Genomic DNA, 25,660 nt, shown 5'->3' on the forward strand with positions numbered 1-25,660 from the left:
TCTATCCGCCTCCCACTCTCTCCCTATTTATTTCAAAACCCCCTTCCCCTCCCCCTTTTCTGATGAAGGGTCTAGGCCCGAAACGTCAGCCTCTCTGCTCCTATGATGCTGCTTGGCCTGCTGTGTTCATCCAGCCCCACACAATTATGTAACTATCACTGACTCCCCACTTACCAACATCCTTGGGGTTACCATTGACCAGAATCTCAACTGGACTTACCACATAAACACAATGGCGACAACAGCAGGTCAGAGTCGAGGAATATGCAGCGAGTAACTCACCTCCTGACTCCCCAAATTCTGTCCACCATCTACAAGGCACAAGTCAGGTGTAAAATGGAATACTCCCAACTTGCCAGGATGGATGCACCTCCAGTAACACTCAAGAACTTGACACCATTTGGAAAAAGAAGCAGACTTGATTGACATCACATCCACAAACATGCACCACCAACACTCAGTAGCAGCTGTATGTACTATCTGCAAGATGCACTGCAGGAATTCACCAAATCTCCTTAGGCAGCAAACCCATTACTTCCATCTAGAAGGACAAGGACAGCAGATACATGGGAACACCATTACTTGCAAGTTCCCCTCCAAGCCACACATCATCCTGACTTAAAATCATATCGCGGTTCCTTCACCGTCATTGAGTAAAATCTTGGAATTCCCTTCCTAATGGTATTAAGTCAACCTACATGATGTGGACTATGGCAGAATAAGAAGGCTGCTCACCACCACCTTTTCAAGGGCAACTGGGGACAGGGAACATATGCTGGCTACATCCCATCAAGTGAAAAAATGTGCCAGCTACATACACAGTAAACAATGCATGTGCTTCAAACGAACAGCCAAGTCTCAAAGTCTAAAGGAGTAGTCCTCAGTCAGGTCCAGGTCCAGGTCCAAGTCCAGGGAGTCACCCTTCAGGCAGGGGGTCCCAACACAATAAGTCAAGGACAGTCTTTGATATCAGTCCAGGGGCTGGGCATGATCACTCAACCATTTGGGGTAGTTAGGGTCAGAGGTCTGTAATTCTGTAGTCTGGGAGTCGATCACAGTCAGCCCTCTTGGTACAGTGCAACCAGTGCAGGGAGTTGAGGGAGTTGTAGAAATCAGACAGGGGTCTGATCACTTACTGTTCAAGTCTAAGGGGTGGGTCAGTCACTCCTGGGGGTGGCCCATTGAGTCTCAAGGGGGTTAATCAGGACCTACATCTGTGGGAGGGAGGCAGTGTATCTTATTTTTGGGGATTGGAATCAGAACACTGGGATGCAATGTTAAAGCGGGGGGAGGCAACTCAATGGTTGGGGGTGAGGGTGGTGAAAAACGGTGGTGAGGAGATAAAGGAAGATGATAGTTGATGCATTGGTTTTAATTTTCCAAAACTGACTTGATTCTGGGAAGGTCCCATTTGACTGGAAAGTAGCAAATGTGACTCTTATTCAAAAAGGTATGGAGACAGAAAGCAGACAATTATAGGCCAGTTAGCTTAACATCTGCCACAGGGGAAATATCAAAATGCTGTTATAAAAGATGTTGTAGGTGGTTACTTTGGTAGGTCCAAGATAACCAAATTGTCAAAATTCTTAATATGGCTTTCTGGAAAGGAAATCATGTTTAACCAATGAATTGAAGTCTTTTGTTTTGAGGACGTATCGTGCTGCAGATGAAGAGGAACTGGTGGGTAAACTGGTCTTAGATTTCCAGAAGGCTTTTGTTAAAGTGCCACATCAAATATTACTGTAGAATGTAAAAATTAATGGTGTAGGGGCTAACATTTGACATGGATAGAAAACAGGATGGCTAATAACAAGCAGAGTAGGTAGAAATTGATCTTTTTCAGGTTGGCAGGATGTAACGAGTGATTATGCCACAGGGACCAGTGCTGGGATCTCACCTGTTGACTAAGGGGCTATAGAGCAGTCTAAATGATAATGGGTTAACAGCCTACGGGACCCCAGTGCACAAGCCCAGTTCCAAAGAGACTGGTTCAAATGGTTTCCACTAGAGCAAAACTGAAGCATTAACAAGATAAACGACTGGTAGAGTTACAATTAATTATGAACTGCTGCATAACAAGATGAACCATTGGCTGAATTAAAAGAATAATTGAGTCACATACTAACTGGCAAGAACAGGATGCAGTAAGGATGAGGTTCAAATAAAGGACCTATAAAGGGATCAGCGCTAACAGCCTCCAGGAGCAGAACTCAAGTCTAACACTGCAAAAAGACTACAACTGGAAAAACCTGGGCAGCTCTCAGTGAATGGAAGTATCATGATCCGAATGGCATAAACATATTGGTAGACTGTAATGACCTATGCGCAAGATAGCTTAATAAACCTGTTAATTGATCAAATCCTTCTGTAAGTCAGTTTGAAAAATAATATAAATGACTTGGATGAAGAGACCGAAGGTAAAGTTGCCAAATTTTCTGACAACACAAAGATAGGTAGCAAAGTAAATTGAGAAGAGGATCTAAGGAGACTATAAAAGGTACAGACAGGTTGTAAGTGGGAAAAATCTAATACAATGAGGGAAAATGTGCAGCTGTCTATTTTAGCAGGAAGAATAAAAGCAAAGACCATAGTACTTGAAGCGGTGAGAATTCACAGAGATCTGAGGTGCAGAAGGATAAGATTGTCCTGGTGCATGGCAAGTTAGTATACGGGTACATAGAGAAATTATGAAAGCTAATAAGATTTATCATTGATTATGAGAAGAATTGAATAGCGAAGTGTGGGGGCTATGCTTCCGTTACACAGAACACTGGTGAGATCACATCTGCAGCACTGTATACTGTACTGGTCATCTTTTTTAAGGAGTACACAAACGTTGTGAAAGCAGTTCAAAGATTCGCCAGACTAACATCTGGAACAGGCAGGCTATGCTACGAGGAAAGGTTGGACAAGCTTGGCTTTTATCTCCTGGAGTTTAAAACTATAAGAGGCAGCTTGATTGAAACATAAGATCCTGACAGGTTTGGCCAGGGTAGGTGTAAAGAGGATGCTTACTTATGTGGGAGAATGTAGAACTATGGGGTCACTGCGACTATGGCTGCAAAACAAAAAATAGGAAAAAATCTGTGTGAATGTTTTTTTTTCCTAAGTTACCCAAATGTAACTGCTACTTGGCAAAAGCTTCTGTGTGCATTAAAATATCAACTGTTCTTGAAAAATTATCTGATGTGTCAAAACTCATGTTATTATGCTTCATAACGTATTAAAAAAAACTAGGGCATGGATAATGGGATATAAAAAAATCCAACAAAAATACAATATAGCTCATTAACATATTCAAACAACATTCACAGTTACATTTGTGTCTGGGCCGACTAAGCCATTTGGTCACAAACAGCCACAAGCATTCGCCATAGCACCCCATGCTTCAAATGACCCAAGTTATGATGGAGTCTGAATGCTTTATGCCCTCAGCTCATATGCTACAATACAGTTTGTTTTAGATATTCTCTAATCGACCTCTTGAGAAATGCTATTAAAAAGGAGCAAGTGAGACATGAGTCCAGGTCTCCTGGCTCAGAGGTAGGGACTCTACCACTGCACCTTGCCATGATACGGTGATGATATCACAAGCATGCTTCTTAAAGGTATACTGACATACTGTGAGACACAACTCAACAAATAATCTTTACATTTGCACTCAAGTTCTTTACAATAAAGTTATTTTGTATTTAATTTAAGGATCCTAACTGACTTGTTTCTGATACTGAGTTATATATAATCTTACACATGCACAATATGTATGTAATGTCACCTTCCTTTTAAATTCAAACTTTTTTATGGTGAGTGGGAGAAGGAGAGGAATCAGTCTACTCTCTGACTGGGCCAAAACATTTGCATGACAGTCAGGGTTGAGAAAACAAGACTCTGGATGGAGAAATAATCCAAATCCTGCACATCAATGAAATGCATTATTGCAATTCCAATCAAGGAAAAACAAATGGCTGACAGAGTTCATGTATCTTTTAACAGCTGATTACAGCAGATCTAACACTGAGACTGGTCTGGTATGAAATTACTTGCATTATTTGTACATCATACGTAATTGAAGGAACCTAAATAAATTGAGGGAAGAAAACAAACATAAGTAAAGAAACATTAATTTAAAACCAAATTTGTTAAAACAATAAGAAATGTATAAGTATCATTAATGCAATTAATTGCACCAAGGCACTTGTGAAGAGCATTACAAAACAAACTATAACACTGAGCCATAATAAAATCTCAAGTCAGATCAACCAAAGCTTGGTCAAAGCAGTAAGTTTTAAGGGGCTTGTTGCAAGAGGAATGGTGAGTTAGAGATGTTGTAAAGTGTAATAAAATGCAATGCCTAATAGAAAAACAGCTTTGTTCTACACATCAATAAATGCCTTTTGAATAATACTGTATTGAAAACAGGGATTCAAGTACCTGAGCTAATGCTTCCAACCAAATTTACACAGACAAGTCTATACAGGCTTAACCTTAATTCTTAAAATGTTGTAAACTGCAACCAATAGTGTATTATGATATTTCCACTTAATTCCTTACATTTTAAAGAATAGTAATTATGTTCCTGGACAAATCATAAAGAGGCCTGGAGTAATGAATGCAGAAACATGAGTTCAAATTTTACTATGGCAGTTGTGGAATTTAAATTCAATTCAACAGATAAATCAGAAATTAAAAACTAGCAGTGATGATGATAATGATAAATACCAAAATATAGTAAAATCCCATAGGGATCCAATCTGCCATTTGTAGCAAGTTGAGTACACGTGACTTCTGAATCACAGCAATGCAGCAAAAAGACTACACTGAGAATGTTTGTCTTTACAATGAGTAAGTGCAATCAGCATTTATTAACAGCATTTAGCTGTAGTCTGAAAATGAGGATCTGATACTTAATTATATCAACATGGAACTAGAGACTTGTCAATTTTCGCGAAGTGGAATTTTATGTTTTGCTTTCAACTGATGATTGCATCATGCTCAGTTGCACTCAGGACAGTTGGTGCCTACATGTAGCCTACAAGACCTGCACAATATTCATCACCATCTCCAATAAAAAAGAATCTAACCAACTTCCCTTGACATTCAACAGCATAACCATTTCTGAATTGGCTCACCAACATCCTGGGTTTACTACTGACCAGAAACCGAACTGGACATCTACATAAAAACTAGAGCTACAAGAACAGATCAACGACTGGGAATGCTGAGATGAAACAGTCACCTCCTGACACCCAAAAGCATCTCTGTCACCCGTAAGGCGTAAGGCATAAGGCAGGCGTGTGATGGAATAGGCTCCAATGTCTTGAACAAACAGAGCTCCAAAAACACTCAGGAAGGTTTATACAATTTACGACAAAGCAATCTTCTTGGACACCACTCATCCATCACCTTAAACATTCAACGCTTTGACATCTAAGCAAACTGGAATTATTATAACTACCTACAAGATGCACAGCAACTAAACAAGGCTTGTTCAACAGAACTTTCCAAACACCCAAGTTTCAATACCTAGAAGGACAGAGGAAGGGAACAAGTTTCTCGAAAAATTCTGACATGGAATGTACTCATCATTCCTTCACTGTTGCAACTCCTTTTCTCACAATGCTGTGGATGCTCTGAACTAGTCTGATTTTGGCCTCACTTTCACTGGGACTAAAAGCTCAACAAAGTGAACTCTTCAGCAGTTACCTTGTATATTTAGAGCAAGTCACATATTTATTAGAAATGTTGTTTGGATCCATTGCTAGAAGAAAGTTTCTGAGCCTTTAATACAAAACTAGTCACCTTCACAGAACAGAAAACCAAAATTTTATTTACCTTCTCTTTTAGAACCCAAGTTCCCAAATAATAGCTTACATGAAACCTTCAATGCTTAAGACAAAAGCCAAAATAAAAGTATTCTTTAAGAAATATTTAACTTTTAGGAATTTTTAATTAATTTGACAATCCATGAAGAGCTATACTAACTTCTCAACCCCATTGAAGTTACTTGTCTGTAATTATAAATTGTTTATAAATAAAAACCTATAGAACTATTAAACACGCAGTTAAATCTCATTCATCAAGGTTTAATATTTTTCCAAGATATTTCTGGGTGATTAAAAGTTTTCATCAATTCTCAATTGCAAGGGTGATGGCAGTCTGCAAAAATCACAGCATTCATCATCAGGAGGAATGTAGCCTGACTGGCATTAACTTCTGGATTTCCACAGTTGGCTAAACAGTTGAACTCCTGAAGTTGTTATTTGTTTTAGTGGAGTAATGATGGTGAACATGGTAGCAACATCAAAGCATTTACTTTTGCTTCTTTAATTCATTCCTTAGAATATATCTATTCCAAAAACCTTCTGGTCACCTATGTTACTAACTCCTTTCTTAGTTTGGTATCAAGGGCTGATTTATAATAATCTTATGAAGCCCCTTGAACTCTTGTGCTGCATTAAAAACATTATAACTGTAAACTGTTGCTCTCATTTTAAATTCATCCTTCAACAATTCGGGAATATACACCACAGGTTTATTTGTCCTGGCATCTTTGTTACAAATAATGCCCATTTAGGTTATGTTGTCTCTCCATGTCTTTCTCCCAAAATAATGTCACACTAACTCACATTAAAGGCATAAGCTAAGTTTTTACATTTTAAGGGAATACAACCAACTTTATGTATCCTGTCTTCTTAATTTAAATCAAGATTCATACTCCTATATCAAAACTGTCTGACCTTTATCTACAAAACAGGGTCAGTGGACCCGTAATGTTAACTGATTTCTCTCCACAGACGCTGCCAGACCTGCTGAGTTTCTCCAGCAATTTCTGTTCTTGTTTCTGATTTCCAGCATTCGCAGTTCTATCGGTTTTTTAGACCTTCTATTTAGTTTTGTAGAATTGTTTTGAGATGCAAAAATGGTGTCTCTAGTGAAGAAAAACACATTTCTTGGCTCAAGATGAGGAAATAGTCCTGAACACAGATCAGCATGATGTCTTGCCACAGGTCATTGTGGAGTAGAGGAAAGGAGGCAAAATGGGTTTACACATGTTTCGCTCAAAATATTCAACATTTTGGCTCAATATCTTGCCCTGTGTGTTTTCTTCTGGGACAAAATATTTTGTGCATCCTATTGAAATGAGAGCAAGAAGTAAGTATAAGAAATAAAACTGTTTTGTACCCATTTAAGGAAAGAAAACCTAGAGAAAGAGACCCTGCTAAGATTCACCAAACAGATCCCAAACTGTGGCCAATGTCCTTGATCCAAGTGAAGACATCAGCTGAAAGAACACGATATAAATACAGCTAATGCTCAACTTTTCTCACTGGTGAGCCAGGAGCAGCTGCATGTTTTGACGATAATCTGATTTTTCATGCAATTTAACTTGCCCATTAAATTTATTTTGCAAAAACAAACAGCCTTGAAAAATGATTTCCATCTGCCTTGTGCTTCTAAATGTCATCTGCACTTACAAAACGATCATAGTGTTCCTTCCTCAATCTGTTGACAGATTCTACAAGCTGAAGACTTAAAATCGGGAAAAGTTCCAGCAGCTACAGAATTTCAAGCAAAACTAATGCAATCTGAGCAGCATCCTAAAAATTACACTGAGTAACAGAACAACAATTAGTGGACAAACTTTGTTTTGCACTTTGTTACAAAGGCTTCATAATTAATTGTATTTTTGAGAATTTTTGTTTTGATGGATTGTAAAAAAGTGGATTTATTCCAAGTTCTGTAGAGATCACCGAATGTTTTTTCTCAAAGGGATCTTTAAAAGGTCACTAAACTGGAGATTTTATTTAAACAAGGCATTTTTGGAAAGCACATGGTTTCAGCTAATTACTTCAGCTCACTTCTGGTAAAACACATGGCCGAGTTTATAACTGGAAGGTGGTTAGTTTTTCTTTGGCTTCAGAAGGAAAAATCAGTAATACTGGCAAATGACACACTAGTATGACTTGTCTTGTACACTTCAAAACTGAGGTCCACTTTGACCAATTCTTCATTTCCAAATATTAATGATATTTTTATTGGTTTATGCCAATTATGCCAATGAAAAAGGATGGTGAGCTCTTCTCCCTGCTTTTTTAAACCACCCCTCGTAATGAATCCAGTGTGAAACCCCACTGCCCTCCTGACGTGCAACTGAAAGACCTCACAATAGTATTTGCTGAGCAGGCTGCATCTGCCAAGATTTCAGAGAAAATTTCACATGTCTAGTGACCTGCTTGTGTGCAACAGAATGCCAAATTGACAGCCATCTAACCATGCCGCAGCTTAGGCGAAATTTTCCCAGGTCTTGAACAACGTGGACAATGGTGAATTAGTTGGGAAAGGGAAACTGAGTTTCTTGATGTCAAAAAAGTCCAATTTTGCAGTCAAAGTTCGATCAGCAAGTCAAGAATGTTCTGAGTGAGTGATGAGATGCTTATTTGCATGCATTTACATTTTACTATTATCTATTCTCACCTAATTTAAAAACAATTTGTTATTCTCCCACATGGCAGAGAGGACTGGCTAACTGAAATTATTCTCGACATAGAAGTTGAAATGGGTACCTTGTACCTCTGGGCCTCCACCGTGGTCAATAGTCCCCAAAACCTCTGGATGCACTGCATAAGCTGCAACTGACTGTACATTGTCATTGGATACATACCAGCTTCAACATATCACAATAACACATCTGCAACCCACACAGAATACAATTATTTACTTTAATGCTGCATCTTGGGCACACAAATACCTTTCATTGTCAAGCAACTGCCAATCAGCTTTGCACACAGGGGCAGGCGCCCATCTTATTTTCATAGCAGCATGCATCTCCTGCACTATTTACTTTCTTAGTGACTACTCACTTCATACCTACTTGTTCACAGCGTCTCAGCTTTGCTTTGCCTTGTCTTTTTGTGCTTTACCCCCTCATTCATGACTTTAACGTTCACCGTACTTCTGTCCTGCCTTGCCTTTTTGTGCGGAAACAAAGCCAGGCAGCTTGACATGTTTACTAGTAGTCAAGGGATGGACATGCTGTCAGTTGGCTATATCAGTGTCACATTTAAGTGATGGACAGTAGCTTACATGGAAAACACACTGCATGTGCTTCGACCAAATGGAAGCCTCTCAAATATTAACAGAAGTCCTAAGTTAAGTCCAGGAAGACTGTTGTCAATCAGGGAATGCCAGCAGATTAAGTCAAGGATGGTGTCTGACCTCCATCCAAGGAACTGACATGAGTAATTAGCCACTTGTGGCATTAACGTTCAGAGGGTTTCATGTCATTACAGATCAGAGAGTGGGCCAGGGTGACCCTGTGGGTCTAAATCAACCCGTCAGGGGATTATCAGCGAGACAGTTGGGAACACAGATCTGTCAGGGATCCGGTCAATTATCAGTCAGGGTTCTATTTCTGATTTGGTCAACATATGTGCCACGGTCAATCCTGGGGTCTGTCCACAAAAGTCAATATAAGTTATTGTGAGCACTACTACGATAGGGAAGTTGGGGATATCAATTGTAAGGTTAGGAAGCAACATGTTGAGCTGCAGAGGGCATGATAATTGGAATGGGACAACTCAACATTTAAGTATGGGACATAACAGCACATTCGAGAACATGGAGTACTGCAGGGGGCCTCATGAGAGGTCATGACCACCTCAGCTTTAACTGTCATAACAGGGCAGTGCAGCATGATGGTTGGCATGTCGACCTGGGGCTCAGGGAGATGGAGACTTAAATGTAAAAGTTGGGTGGGAATGAGTGGGAACTCAGAAGTGCTAGGGTCAACAGGAGTGTGAAGACGAAAAGAACATGAAAGTATGAGTGGACCCTAGATGAGATGATTTAGGCTGAGCATATGACATAACCTGCAAAATACAATTCGTGTTGCTTTCTATCCTTCTCCAAACCACAAATGTGCAATGGAAATGAAAAATGGCTGCCACCACACCCATAGTGGGCAGAATAAAGGATTATTTTCTGGTTGAGCGCACAGGCTGTACTTGTGAGTGATGTCAAGCCCTTCACAGCAGGCAATTACATTCATGAGGCACTTACACAGAACAGGTTGAAGACACCTGGGATCGCAGAATCCTGTATATGAAATGCAGTGGGATACAAATCCTGGTCACAAGCATTTTGACTACTTCATAGCTCATTACAAGTTGATCACATTTATTCCTGTGAAGCAGAAATAATTACCGCGGACTTTAAAATAGTCGCAATTCATAAAGATATTCCCAGGTCTCATTGGCTGCACAAGAGTGTGAAGTTGATTTCCTCTCACCTTAAGTTATACATAATTGATAGAATGCAATGTTGCCTTTCTTGGTGATAAGAGGTGTCAGGGTTTCAGTAATCCTTCCGCACTTACAAGATCTATATTTGTGTAATGTGGCTTGAGCTGCACACATCAGAATAATATCGCCTATGTCAGAAGTTCATGCAGGTGCATTCCATAGCCATCCTTATCAGAGTATTCCATATTACACTGTATCAAGGACTTTGCTAATCTGTCATTTGTTGGTAATGCAAATGTTGATTGCTCATATCACTAAGGAGCTGTTGTGTTTCTGACATTCCCCACACATATCCACTGGAACCGTGACCAATGGATCAAGCCACAGCAGGGGCTATCATCACTGCCATATCAAGGCACAGAGATGTGAATGTGGAATAAATGCACCGACAATCCCAGGGCCGACAACTACTTTCTGCAACAGCCCACAGTCTCCTTATGAAGATGTTGCAGTTGAAGTTCATGCGAGAATGCAGAGGAGATTCAGGAGGCACAGTGTCAACTGTTCTCAATGCCATTTCTGCCAGATGGGTGAGGCACATTGTCACTACCGATTGTATATGTCCCGGACTCTGTCACAGAACTATGCTGTCTGTTAGAGCAGAACTTGCGATCTGAAGGAGTAGGTGACTATCCTATCCTATCCTGGTAGCTGTCAAGGTGACAGCAGTGTGAAGTTTTTATGCAACCACTACTTCTCAGGATTATTAGGGACCTGTATGAGATCTCTCAATCTAGAAACAACAAAGACTTAAAGGCTTTTACCAATGAAATCAGTGCCCGATCACACCACTTCATCTCATTTCCCCATGACAAGGTCAGTGCTTTGTCAATGCGGCTGGTTTCTCCCAGGCACATCGTACTACAAGTTGCACACACATTGGACAGGGTGCAATAACATAGTGCAACTGACTTCATCAACAGAAAAGGATTCCATTCCATCAAAGTAAATTTGTGCACGATCATTAGTATCATAGGAGTTTGTGCCAGCTGTCCTGAAAGCTGCAACGTCTATGTCCTTGAGAAATTTCAGGTTCTTGCTTCATTTCGAAGGTTGGATGCCTTAAAAGGATGGTTACTGGGAATTAAGAGGTATCCCTCTGCAACCATGGTTAATAACTTTGTTACACAACTTCCTGACTAAAGCTAAGTATAATACAATATAGGCCATTCTTCGACCAGGACCACCTTAGAACAGATTACAGGGCTGCTGAAGATGAGGTTCCAATGCTTGGATCTGTCGCCAGGGTTGTGGGGAGGGGAGGGCCTGCAGTCCAGGTAGAGTTTGGCACACAATCATTGTATGCAGTGCTCAATACAGCTGCAAGCAAAAAAGGACATGATGGACTCTGAAGAGCTCGGGGAGCAGTAGTAGTCTTCTGAGCAGGAAGAACAGTACATTGAACAAGAAGAACATCACACTCAGCATGATAGACTGGTGCAAAATCAGGTGCAACAAGGCAGACAGGACTAAATTAACATCTAAACGCTTAAAGAACTGAGGATGTTGTAAATCAGAAACAAAAACCGAAATTGCTGGCAAAGCTCAGCGGGTCTGGCAGCATCTGTGGAGAGAAATTAGAGTTAATATCACTTGACCCAAAACATTAACTATGGTTTCTCTCCACAGATGCTGCCAGACCTGCTGAGCTTTTCCAGCAATTTCTGTTTCTGCTTTTAAATTAACACCTGCTTCCAACTGGGTGAAGTCATCATTCATTGCTTATAAATGCACTGTCACTCAAAAGGCGAGCAGCCATTTATTCCTTGAAGCAAATGCAGTTTTTGTTTGCTTTTTGTTTATATTTTCTGCTGATAAAAAATTAATGCTAACACCCATTGAAGGTTTTCCAACATGTGATGCTCCCACATTCAACTATGACAAGATATGCTCTACTACACTGAACATGAGGGGAAAAGGATCACTCCTTTAGACAAGGGTTCTAACATTGGATGGTGCAGAGGACAGGCAATCTGTGTGCTTGATTCTTGCAGTTGTAGTTACCATGACTGTTGATCAGACAGGTGGCAATGTAAGATAGCAATACATGAAGGAGAGATTCTATTTCTAAAGAAGAATAATCAGTGCTATCTACATGCCCTCAGGATGGCTCTTTACTGTTTCCCTCCCATGAGGTGTATTGCAAAGGGCTATATGTGGCTGGCAGCAATTGATCTGGTCCACAGCTGGGCTTTAAGTATGGAGTTGACCACAGAAATCCTGAAAGATCCAAGCATTGGCAACTATGTCTGCTGCTGGTGAACACTGCAGAGTCCAGCACCACAGATGCATGGTGCATATATAATAAGGTGAGCAGCAGAGAATTGTCCAAGATGAATTTCTAGAGTTCATAGACAGAAACTTCCATGATACTGCTCAAAATTGATACCTTGATTTTTTCATAAAATTCAGCTCCTTAGCTATTTGTTCCTTCAAAGACTAACAGTATTTCATTTCAATGTGTACCTATGCTGAGAAATCCATCTTTATTATGTTCCTATACATGGTGCTTACATATGTGCTTTGGCTTAAAGGGTTAAAGAGTTATACCTGTATTAACCAGCCTTGCATCTTGGTTGATGCAGTTTTATTTCAGAACAAATCAATATTTTTGTGCTTATTAAAGAAACCTAGTTGATGCCTTATATTTTAATGATATGGATGAAGGAACTGAGGGCATTATTGCTAAGTTTGCAGATAACACAAAGATAAGTGGAGGGAGAGGTAGTATTGAGAAAGTGGGAAGACTACAGAAGGACTAGGACAGGCTAGAAGAGTGGGCAATGAACTGGCAGATGGAATACAATGTGGGAAGGTGTAAGGTTATGCACTTAGGTAGGAAGATTAGAGGCGTAAACTATTTTCTAAATGAGGGAGGACTTCAGAACTCTGAAGAGCAAGGGGACTTTGAAGTCCTAGTTCAGAATTCTCTTAAGGTTAACATGCAGATTCAGTTGACAGTTAGGAAGGCAAATGGAATGCTAGCATTCATTTCCAGAGGGTTGGAGTACAAGAGTAGAGATATACTGCATAGGCTTTATAAGGCTCTGGTTAGATCACATTTGGAATATTATGAGTAGTTTTGGGCCCCATTATCTAAGGAAAGATACATTGGTGTTGGAAGGATTCCAAAGGATATTTACAAAAATAGTCCTTCGGAAAATGAGATTGAGAAACATCAGCCATGATCGAATGGTGTAACTGACTTGATAGGCTGAATGGCCTAATTCTTACTTGATTCCACTTTTTTCCACTAGAGAAAGAGTAAAATTCTCAGAATCTGAAACTGGGCAAAACAAATTTATGTTGTGACCAGGGGCCTGCAGTCCAGGTAGAGCTTGGCACACAATCATTGTATGCAGTGCCGAATGCAGCTGCAAGCAAAGAAGGACATGATGGACTCTGAAGAGCTCGGGGAGCAGTAGTAGTCTTCTGAGCAGGAAGAACAGTACATTGAACAAGAAGAACATCACACTCAGCATGATAGACTGGTGCAAAATCAGGTGCAACAAGGCAGACAGGACTAAATTAACATCTAAAAGCTTAAAGAACTGAGGATGTTGTAAATCAGAGACAAAAACAGAAATTGCTGGCAAAGCAATTTTGACAGAGAGAAAGATGGTGCACTCCTCTCATCCTGATTGTAATAGCATATTGAGATAAATGGAAATGAGGACACATAAAAGTAGACAGTAGTACCATGTATCTGTCCATTTTGATGGATCCTACCAGAACTTTGACCGAATTCAGAAACAATGTTGAGGTGACACAGTGGCTCAGTGGTTAGCACTGCTGCCTCACAGTGCCAGGGACTTGGGTTCAATTCCACCCTTGGGCAACTGTCTGCGTGGAGTTTGCACATTTCTCCCCATGTTTGTGCCAGGTTCTCATGTGTCCTCGGGTTTGTGCCAGGTTCTCCTGTTTCCTCGTACAGTCCAAAGATGTGCAGGTTTAGTGGATTGGCCATGCTAAATTGTCCCATATTGTTCAGGGATTTGCAGGCTAGATGGATTAGCATGGTAAATGCAGGGTTTCAGGGATAGGGTAGGGGAGTGGGTCTGGGTGAGATTCTCTTTGGAGGGTTGGTGTGGACTCGATGAGCCAAATGGCTTGCTTCCACACTGCAGAGATTCTATGATTCTATTTTACTTTAATGTTGGGATACATGAAATACTGGTCCTGGAACTGCACCAAAATTCCTGCAATGAGCTTATGAAGGCAGTGCTTTTACAAGACCATAAGACATAGGAGCAGAAATTAGGCCATTCCACCCATCGAGTCTGCTCCGCCATTCAATCATGGCTGATTCTCAACCCCATTCTCCTACTTTCTCCCTGTGACCCTCAATCCCCTTGACAATCAAGAACCTATCTATCTCCATCTTAAGTATACTCAATGACTTGGCCTCCACAGCCTTCTGTGGCAGTGAATTTCATAGATTCACCACTCTCTGGCTGAAGAAGTTTATCCTTATCTCTGTTCTAAACAGTCTTCCCTTTACTCTAAGGCTGTGCCCTCGGGTTCTAGTCTCTCCTACCAACGGAAGTATCTTCCCAACATCCACTCTGTCCAGGCCATTCAGTATTCTGTAAGTTTCAATTAGATCCCCCCCTCATCTTTCTAAACTCCATCGAGTATAGACAAAGAGTCGTCAAACATTCCTCATATGTTAAGCTTTTCATTCCTGGGACAATTCTTGTGAACCTCCTCTGAACCCGCTCCAGGGCCAGTACATCTTTCCTGAGATATTGGGCCTAAAACTGTGCACAATACTCCAAATGTCACCTGACCAGCACCTTATAGAGCCTCAGAAGTACATCCCTGCTTTTATATTCAAGTCCTCTCAAAATAAATGCCAAAGTTGCATATGCCTTCCTAACTACTGACTCAACCTGGACTAGAACTCCCAAGTCTCTTCGCACTTCAGACTTCTGAAATTTCTCCCCATTTAGAAAATAGTCCATACCTCTATTCTTCTTAACAAAGTGCATGACCTCACACTTTCCCACGTTGTACTCCATCTGCCACTTCTTTGCCCACTCTCCTAACCTGTCCAAATCCTTATGCTGCCTCCCCACATCCTCATTACTACCTGTCCCTCTACCTATCTTTGTATCATCTGCAAACTTAGCCAGAATGTCCTTAGTTCCTTCATCTAGATCATTAATGTTTAAAGTGAAAAGTTGTGGTCCCAACACTGATCCTTGTGGAACACCATTGGCTGCCATCCTGAGAAAGACGCTTTTAACTCCACTCTCTGCTTTCTGCCAGACAGCCAATCTTCTATCCATGCTAGTATGTTGCTTCTAACACCATGGGCCCTTATCTTACTCAGCACCCTCCTGTACGGCACCTTGTCAAAGGCATTCTTGAAGTCCAGGTGGATAACATACCTACTTTTACCTAATGCAAACTTGACCAAAATCATAAGGGGACAGATGGGGCGAATTCTCCACCATAGTAATCCTGATATGTGAATAAATTAAGGCCTGGTATACACTCAGCAGAGATACACCGAGTCAGACTAAAAGAAATGGGAGCAGGAATAGGCCACTTTAGCCAAGCCCAGCATTCAAAAAGATCAAGGCTAATCTGATGGATCTTTGTAGACTATTACCCGACCTCTTTATTCCCTTATTACCCAAATTTATTGAGAGAAGAATCTAATACTCATTCTCAGTCTCTCTTAAGATTGCGATATGGCCCCTAATCCTAAACTCCCAGCCAATGGTTATACCCTTCCAGTATTTACAAAATCAATCCCTTCAATTCCATTCTCACGTTTCTAAACCCCAGGAAGTAAAAGTTTAGACTACTCAAACACAGTCCATTGAAACTTTATCATGCTCTCTTTAAAGCAAGTGCTGTCCTTCCTTAGACAAGAAAAGCAAAACTCTACACCATACGTAAGGTGTCATTTCATCAAGAACATAATTGCAGGAAGATATATTTACTCTTAAATACCAATCCCTTTGTAATAAAGGTTAACCTAACATTTACTTTCCTATCTGCATGCTGGATCAACATGTTACTATATGTGATTTAGGTACATGGAGAAGAAGCTCTCTTTGAATCTTCATCTATCCAAAATCATTTACAGCCCATTTCTTCATAAAATTGTGTTGTCAGCAAATTTCACGTACTTAGTCCTCTCATCTAAGTCATTTAGGCTGTACATAGCAGAAGACCAAGCACTGATCCTTGCAGTACTACAACCTGAAAAATGACTGGATTCATTCCTACTCTTTGTATCATTTAAACAACCTGAATTCATGTTAATATATTGCTCTCAATCGCTGAGCCCTAACTACATGCAACCACCTCTTGTGTAGCACCTTGTGAATGCTTTTTGAAAATCCAAAAGCACTACATTCATAGATTTCCCTCATCAATCCACTAATTATAGCTTCAATCAGATTTGACAAACATATTTTTTCTTACCCTAATTTGTACTGATTTCCAAATCTTAATACGATTTTATGATGTCAAGGCATTCAGGTCACTAATGCTCATTGAACCACTGATGGGTTTTCCAAATAAGAAAATTTGCAGAAGGTTGATTTTCATTATAAATCCATGTGTTCTTAAATAATAACTTTATACTGCCCTCTTACTCAGAGGTCTGGTGTCTGCTCACCTGAATTTTGGGCCAATGCAAGTTTGAGGTGCTTGGAACAGACAGAATTGTTCAGTTCCATTGGTGTTCTCCAGGCCGAATGACTCGTGAAACAGAATATCTGAGCATTATTTGAAGACCGCAAATGGCTATAATTATAGGTCTGGAAAGAGGTATCTCTATGTCATATGGAAGAGAAAGAAAATTCATTTAGGATAATAATTTATGGGTATAACCTTCTGGTATGTGTCTACTAACTAACAAAAAGTTTGAATATTTTTGACAGTGGGTTGTCTTGAATTGACTTCCACTTTTGGGCAAACCATTTTTGTATAAGGATAAGTATGCATAAACCTGATGCTTTTATTCAACTTGATACATAAACAAGCAAAAAAGTACTGAAGCTGGCAATGCAATATTTTAAAACAAGGATAGCATTCTTGAAAGTCAGTTCGGGGACATTAAAGAAATCCTTTTAAACAAAAATATTAAATATTCTTCTGGCCTTTTCATGGTGTAACTTTTCCTCAACAAGTTACAAAATAGATTCTGATCACAAATTCAGAGTTTTTCATCCAGTTCACAGAGATTGCTTGGAAATACTATTTTTTTCTCCCATTGGGTAGAAGATTGCAATCTTAGCCAACCATTGGTTTCAGTCTAATGCTCTCCAAACTACAAAGTTATTGATTGATCAATGGGACATTTGATTTCTAAATGAAGAGGGTTAGTTGTTTCTATCAGGAGAACCAAGTCAAAAAACATAACTTTACATATTAGGTGAGTTATAAATTCATGTCTTTCACTTATCAAAACTGCACTGAACACCAAACATAGAAAGATCATCCTGAAATGCTCTAATTAAGGAAAAGATGTGAATATGGGAATAAGAGAAGAAAACTTCCATTGAAAAGCACCTGTCACAAGATTAGAAGATATCAAAGTGCTTTGTAGCCTTCAATAAATAATCTATCAAAGTGTAGCCATTATTGTTACATAGAAAATTTAGCGGCTGAATTGCACAGCATATTCCCGTGTATTGACATAAACTCTAAATCAAATAAGTTGGTTTAGTGATGCTAATTGAGAGATAAGTTCTAGTTAGAATACCTGGTCACCTTCACTATTTTTGTTAACTTTAAAATTGCAAACAGGGCATCAATTTAACATCTCAGCTGAAGGACAACACTGACATTTTGTACTCTACGCTGAAGTTCCAACCTAGTTTCTGTGCTCAAGGCTCTGAATTACATGTCAACACCCAAGATTCTGACTCAAAGGGAAGAAGATTACTACTTCAGTGGATCAGAATATTGGATGGGCATGTAACTGCCATTCAATGTGACACTACTCATTTTGCAGTACTGTGTAAGATGAATCTTTTCTACCATTATATTTCCATTAACCCTAGAATGATTACTCAAAAATAAAATTAAATGAAAGAAGTTAACAACAGCAATTAAGGAAAAAAATACACAACAGGGTTTGGACACTTTGAAGTGCAGAATTAGCAATTCTAGCAGAAAACATGTAAACATTTAATATTGAGCCAAGTCTTGCTGGAATGAGAGATTTCACAGAACTCTTCAAACGTAAAAACAAGTAACTTAGTGGAATTGAGGGGTTATAACTGTGTGCAGAGCAAGGAGAACCTGAGGCCTTGCTGAATGCTGTGATCAACAGTGTAAATCCTTAATGAAAAAGATTAAAGAATTGGGAAAGAAACCAAAGAACAATGAGGATGTATGAAATAATATGGATTAACTCAATTTCAAATCAGTTGCAAAAAGAGAAATAAAGAGAGGGTATCTTAGTTTAAAAAGAAAATACAAAGAAATGGAAAGGGAAAAAAAATGAAATTCACACCTCCACATTTTAAAAAGAACCTTAACCAATTGAATACACGCATTGAGAGTGAACAGTTTAAATGCATTGTTTAAAAAAATTTCAATACATTGGCGAGATGAAACACAGACCTGGCGATTGTTTTGCTGAGCATCTAAGTTCTCCACAAAAATGACCTTGACCTTCCAGTTGCCTGCTACTTCCACATACCACTGTGTTCCCTGGCCAACACTGCCATCTCGGACATGCTGCAGTGCTCCAACAAGGCTCAGCACAAACTGGAAGAACACCATCTCATTTTCCACTTGGGGACTCTGCAACCTTCAGGACTCAATATCAAGTTCAACAATTTTAAAGCCTGAACGCCACTTTCTACATCTTTTACTCACCCTCACACCCCAGGCCCTGTACGGCATGGGCAGCTTTCAGCACAGCTAATCCTACTTATGGTCTCCATTATCAGTTTTTAGTTTTCCCTGGCTTACTTTTATCTATCCCTTTGTATGCCTGTCATTCTCTCTCTCTCTCCAGGCTGCATCTCCATCTATCTACTCACTCCTTTTCCCCTCACTACCTATCCTCATCTTACATATCACCTTTTCCTAGTTACTATCAGTTCTGAAGAAAGGTCACTGGGCTCTCAAAATTAACTCTGCTTTCTATCCAATGACACCACCAGACCTGCTGAATTTCTCCAGAAATACCTGTTTTAGTTCAAATTCCTCCCTTTCTAGGCTAGAGACATTGATTGGTTTTGCATTTATAATTATCACAACACTTTAAAATAAAACATAGTGTTCAGTTTGAGCCTACATTTTCTTTGGCAGATTTATTGGGCAATTCATCCGGCAGGTTTTTAAAAATAATAAGGAAGTCAAAGGTAAGTTGCAATTTGTGCTAAGCAAATGATGAAGTGGCATAACACGAGAGCAAGTTCTGGAGATTTTTAATTTCGGGCAGATTTCTTACTCCACTGAATTTGCTGGAGAATTTGCAAGCTAATACTGTGTCACTAATACCACCACAATTTTTTTTTGGCAAGATCCTGGCCAACAGGTTAAATTGAAGGCAAGAGAAATAAAGCAATGAGAGAAAGGCGGGTTATTGGATTAGAGCTACTGTTCATGTGTAACAGGACATAAATTTATCCAAATGGCCTGTCTCTGCAAGATAATTTCTTATTACGAATGGAAAAGAAGTCTTGCAAATTTCAAACCACAAACCACAGCACCAAAATATATTTCACTGAACTAATTCACTATACAAAAGACTTAAATAAAACACAACATAAGAATGCAAAATAAAAGATAACATGCGGGTTAGTTTAAAACATTTTCATAGCAAAACAGGATGTAAATAATGTTTAATTAATGGCACTTACATGCTGTAATTAACACTGCAAGTATAAGTACAGAAACAAAACAACATCTGTTCTGTAAAATGTATTTATTAAAATAAAAAAAGTTAAAAAAAGGTGTTTTACATCAAGTAGTAGCTACCTAACAAAACAAGATACAAATAATGTAAGCTGTTAAAACCCAAATAATAACAAAACAACTAAAACAGGAACATTCCACAAATCAATGGTAAGGAATAAATATAAAACAGCAAATAAACAAAGTGAAATAGCTCATGCAGATATATGAATGCTTTTAGATAAAGCTGCAAGAATCCTTTGCTGCTTTTATATATATCAAATTACATAAACTTCTGTAAACCTTATAAAATGACGTAGCAGCTCCCGCGGAATTACAAATAATTTGTTTGGATTATGTTTGCTTTTAATAATTATTTACAATGTGGTACAAGCTCTAGTTTCTGATGATCATGTCTAATTTTGCCACAGTATAATCCCTTGATTTTAAATGAAGAGAAGTGGGTTGAGGGACAAAAATCTCAGCTGAAGAAGCTGTAACTTTAATGGCATAGAGTACTGACATATAAGCCAGTAGGCTAAACACCATCATTAACAATTAATATGAAGAAGTGATCTGAAACCAGAAATAAAATTTTATCTAAGAACTATGTACGTATTACAATTCCAGTTTTGAAAACAAAATCTTCTATCAGAACATGCACTGAAAAAAGTTTAACAACATTCATTCGTTTTTAATTTTAAAAAAGATGTTATTCCTAATGAAGTAGCCTACAGTTTAAATTCTCTATTGTCTTTGTTTTAAATATAGCATACTTTGAGAAAAGTTATTTGGTCAAACCTGCTGCATTTTCTACAGCAGACAGCAAAGAGATCCCTGAAGGTTCATTTAGTCCACTAGTTATCAGGAAGTACTACACAGCCAGTATTCGTAGAAGGTCAATTGGGAACCTCTAAGAAAAATCTCATTTTCTTGCAACATATACATGAGCCATTTTCTGACAGGTGACCCATCAATGTATATCTATGTTAATAATCTGTGCGACAGCATGCTTCACACCTCCAAGTAACCATCCTTCCTGCTGGAAAAACAACAAACAATAACAGGCTCTTTTCAAAGCATAGTTGAGAACCTATGATTCAACCACGTGACAAGTAACATACAACAGAAGTCTTATTTAACGCTCAATAGTAACAATGTATAAAGTGGTACAGGTACTGTGTATTTTCTTTCTAAAATGGCCGTGATCAAGCTTGGATATACTCAAATTTCTGCTGATTGTATGAGATGTTTTGCTAGATGCATCGAACCAGTAAATTAAACTATAACGCCATCAGTTATGGTGCATGAAAGCCCATTTCACAATTATTTGGTGAATGCTTAGCCTGGGTGGTAATATTGAACATGGCAATATATTTCACATTCCATGTGGTGACAACTGAGATGCAGGTTGAGAAAATGCTGATTTGTAGTATTTGAGCCAAGAATGCACCCAAGGATCTATCTTATATTGCAACTCAATGCACCAATATTATTTCTTTTTACATGTTGCACTTGGTTGAAATACGAATGCCAACTTGATTAAAATGTTTTTAATTAATCTTTAACAGTCACATATCTTTTTGAATTCACCATGGTTCTTCGGAATAAATATGAATCAAAACAAAAGACAGTGATTCTGAGAAGGATGCAAAGTGCATCCACTTGACTAGAATGGTTAAGTCTTAAATCTCCATAGACAATGGAAGTTGAGCCTCATTAAAATTGAGCTGGTATTGTACAACTGCCAGCAAATACAAGAGCAGAAAATCTGACTGTTGCTAACGTCACAGTCACCTTCAGGTTAGTGGGCTCTTAACACTGGTATATAGGTGTAGTACACATGCCACAAGAGGGAATAAAAATGAGCATTTTAATCAAAACTGTCAAAATAATACCTGAACACACGCCAATTCTAACTTAACTGCACTCACTATCAGGTTATTAAAATAACAATATTAATGACATCTGCATATGTATTAGAAGGCAGTCATTAAATTAATGCCAAATGCATGCATAAATTGCAGAATGAGGAGAAAAGCATACTTTGAGCTTGAAATTAATAAATTATCCATCTAAAGACTTCTCTAATCTTAGCTGTATAATTGAATACTGAATTGTAGATGTACAGTTTTGAATTATGGCCAGTTTCCAACGTCACCTCTATCAACATAATAAATTGTTGGAGGGGTCATTTGGCTCTTCAAGACTACTGTTCAACTGGATCATGGCAGATTGGCCACATCAATTCCACCTTCTTGTCTATATTTTCATATATTTCTTCTCTGATATTTCTCGGAATCCTAAAATCTAACTTTGTCTACTATGAAGATATGAACAATTGATTTAACTCTCTCTGGAGCAGAGAATTAGCAAGATTCAACCCGTCTTTTGAGACAAGCCATCATTCCTTGTTTCCACTCTAAATGGATTACCCTGAATCTGAGACTGCAACCCCTCATCTCGACAGCCAGGTTAAAATTCAAACCTGTAAAGCACCTGAAGAATTCAATACGTTTGAACTGGACCACATTTCATTACCTTAAGTTGTAAGATATATTAGCCTAGACTACTCAACATCTCATATTATCAATTGGAGTTGGTGCTCACCTCTGAAATCTTTTTGCCTCTTTTGGAGGTATTGTCTGGGGGAGTGGTTTGTTGCTATTCAAACCAATATCATGAACTGGAGAATTTGGAATTGGTTCCAGGCGATTATGCTGATGTTGCCCATTTCCTCCTCCAGCAGATTCCAAAGCACTAAGATTAGGGGCACTGACAAACCGATTGGCAATTCTTTCATTCTTTTTCTTCTGTTGCACAGAAACAGGAAAATTTCATAAAAATTAATTCCAATGAAAATTCAGTTAAGTTTATTAAATTTACAATGTAAATATTTGATTATAAAAGTGTTCAAATTGAATGTAATAAGCACAAGCTATGAGTAACTACAGAATACTAAGCTGATTACAAAATAAATACCCCTTGGAGACAAACCTTAGCTAGAGGATTGATAACTCCTACGTTAGGACTAGCATTAAAAACCTTGTTGAAATTTGTTTCTCTGTTCACCAGTTCCAGCTGGTAAAATTTTTTGTCATCCTGTTAAAAGTAAATATCAAAATTTAAAACATGCATTCTATATCTATGCCTTTTCACAACTTGCATTGACATCCTTGAACACAATACAACATTTTAAATACTTCACTTGAGCTCAGTGAGACAAAAATTAACACCAAGCCTCAGAAAAAGGTATTAGGACAAAAACTTGGGCAATGAAATAGGTCATCGATTTAGTCATTGACCATAAGATGGTCTTAAAGGGGCAGACGAAGGAAAAGAATCATACAGTACAGAAGAGGCCTTTTAGCCCATTCAGTCTGCACGGCCAAAAATACACCAAATCTACATTAGTCCCACTTTTCAGCACTAGGCCCATGAGCCTTGAATGTTACTACCCTTCAAGTTCTCGTCCAAGTACTTTTTAAAGGTTGTGAGGTTACCCACCTCAACTACTCTTCCAGGCAGTGCCCTCCAGACCCTTACCTCTCTGGTTGAAAATGTTCCTCCTCAAGTCCCCTCTAAACCTCTTGGTTTTCAACCTGAAAATCATGCCCCCTTGTTAGTGACTCTTCAATTAAGATGAACAGCTGCTGTCTAACTACCCTGTTCATGCCTCTCCTCTCATAATTTTATACACTTCTATCAAGACCCTCAACTTTTCCGCTCCAAAGAAAACAACCCGAGATTATCCAGCTTCTCTTTGTAGCTGAGACGCTCCATCCAAAGTGACATCCTGGTGAATCTCCTCTGCACCACCACCAGCACAGTCACCAGAACTGCATATAATACTCAAGTTGTGTCTTAAACAAAGTCCTGTACAGATCCAACATAACCTCCTCATTCTCCTCCTGTCACCCAGAACCTTCATCTACCTGTCAACTCCCTGGTCAATCTCTTTTATCTGCAAAACTACTTACTACCTCTTCCTCATTCTCATCTATATCGTTTATATGCATCATAAATAATAAGGGACCCAGAATTGATCAGTCACACAAACAGCTTCCTCCCTCCACCCTCTGCCTCTTCCTACTAAGCAAATTTTGGATCCAACTGGCCAAGTTACCCCGGATCCCATGTGCCTTCACTTTCTTTATCATTCTCCCATGTGGCACCTTGTCAAAAGTCTTACTGAAATCCACGTAAACTACATCAACCGTACTACTCTCATCTACATGCTTGGTCACCGCCTCAAAAAAATCCAACCAGATTTGTTAGGCATGATATCCCTCTCGCAAAGCCAAGCGGACGGCCCCTGGTCAAACCTTGCCTGTCTAAGTGGAGATTAACATGCTCCTTTAAAATTTTCTCCATAAGGTTCCCTACCACTGATGTGAGACACATTAGTCAATAGTTCCCTGGTCCATCTCTACCACCCTTCTAGATACTCTCCTCAATCCAACTGTTTAGAAGAACGATCCATGATCATTTTGAAACATAAAAGATTCAGAGGGGGCTGGACAGAGTTGATGTTGAGAAGATGTTTCTTTTAATGGGGGCACGTCAAACTCCAGACACAGTTAGAGAATAAGAAGACATTATTTAAAATTGAGTTGTGAAGGAATTTCTTCTCTGAGAGGGTAGTGAATGTTTGGAATTCTCTATCCCAGAGAATTGTGGAAATCATGGAAAGCCTTGATAGAGAAGGTGGAAAGACTTTTGAAATATCAGGGAGCTGAGGACCATGCTGAACCGGTAGAAAGAGGAGTTCATGCCTGAGATAGAACAGCCATGATCTTATTGAATAGTGGGGCAGGCTTGAGGGGCTGTATGGCTTATTCCTGCTTCTATGTTCTCAAGGGCAGTGAAGGATGGGCAATAAGTGCTAGCCTAGCCAGCAGCACTCGTTTCCTATGAATGAATTTTTAAAAGTCCACAAGAACCTAGGAGAGAAAATATAGTTCTATTATTTAATTTTCCATATTGCAGACTACAATCTATTGAGGAAAGCGTCATCATTCATAAATAAACATTTTTAGACTTCTAGAAACTGATCAGCTCTTGTCGACAGTTCTTGACAAGTTGGACAGTTCTCAGGGTTTATGCACCATTTACACGCAATCTTCTCCACAGTTAACATTTCAAGATATCCCAGGACCATTTTAACAGGGTATCCTAGCTATCCAAAAGAAATGCATGGAGAACTGACCCGCTTTAAAACAGCCTAAACCTCCGCACTCCAGGGACTCCAAAATCCCATTTCAGTGAAGGTAGCTTTAAGTGAAGGTCATTTAAGTGGCCAGTTGTCTCCGGGAACTGCACGTGCATGAACTACAGACTGCCTCCAAACCCACCCTTGTGAAAATGAGAGCTGACCGGTTTGGGGGAAGGAGTGCAGCTCCCGAGGTCTTATGACACTTTTGTCATGGCTGAGATCCTGATTTTCCTGGCAACCTTCAGAGCTTAGTTTGCCCAATATGTAA

At 39.2% G+C, this 25,660-nt stretch overlaps 1 protein-coding gene across 6 annotated transcripts in view; it reads right to left on the minus strand.

The window, feature by feature from the left end:
* fam184ab (family with sequence similarity 184 member Ab) overlaps window positions 1-25,660 on the minus strand; it is a 173,221-nt gene that overhangs the window by 9,699 nt on the left and 137,862 nt on the right. For 3 of the 6 annotated variants that reach the window (XM_020528589.2, XM_020528583.2, XM_048597490.1), the window contains 2 exons: window positions 23,175-23,279; window positions 22,788-22,990 (listed from right to left, as the gene is read on the minus strand). In XM_020528589.2, coding sequence (XP_020384178.1) covers window positions 22,788-22,990; window positions 23,175-23,279 — 308 coding nt within the window. Of the gene's footprint in view, window positions 1-20,415; window positions 21,220-22,787; window positions 22,991-23,174; window positions 23,280-25,660 lie in introns of those variants that run through there. The other 3 variants (XM_048597488.1, XM_048597487.1, XM_048597489.1) reach the window with 3 other exon arrangements.

Source organism: Rhincodon typus, chromosome 5 (assembly GCF_021869965.1).
Source record: "Rhincodon typus isolate 14 chromosome 5, sRhiTyp1.1, whole genome shotgun sequence".
NCBI classification, from domain to species: domain Eukaryota; kingdom Metazoa; phylum Chordata; class Chondrichthyes; order Orectolobiformes; family Rhincodontidae; genus Rhincodon; species Rhincodon typus.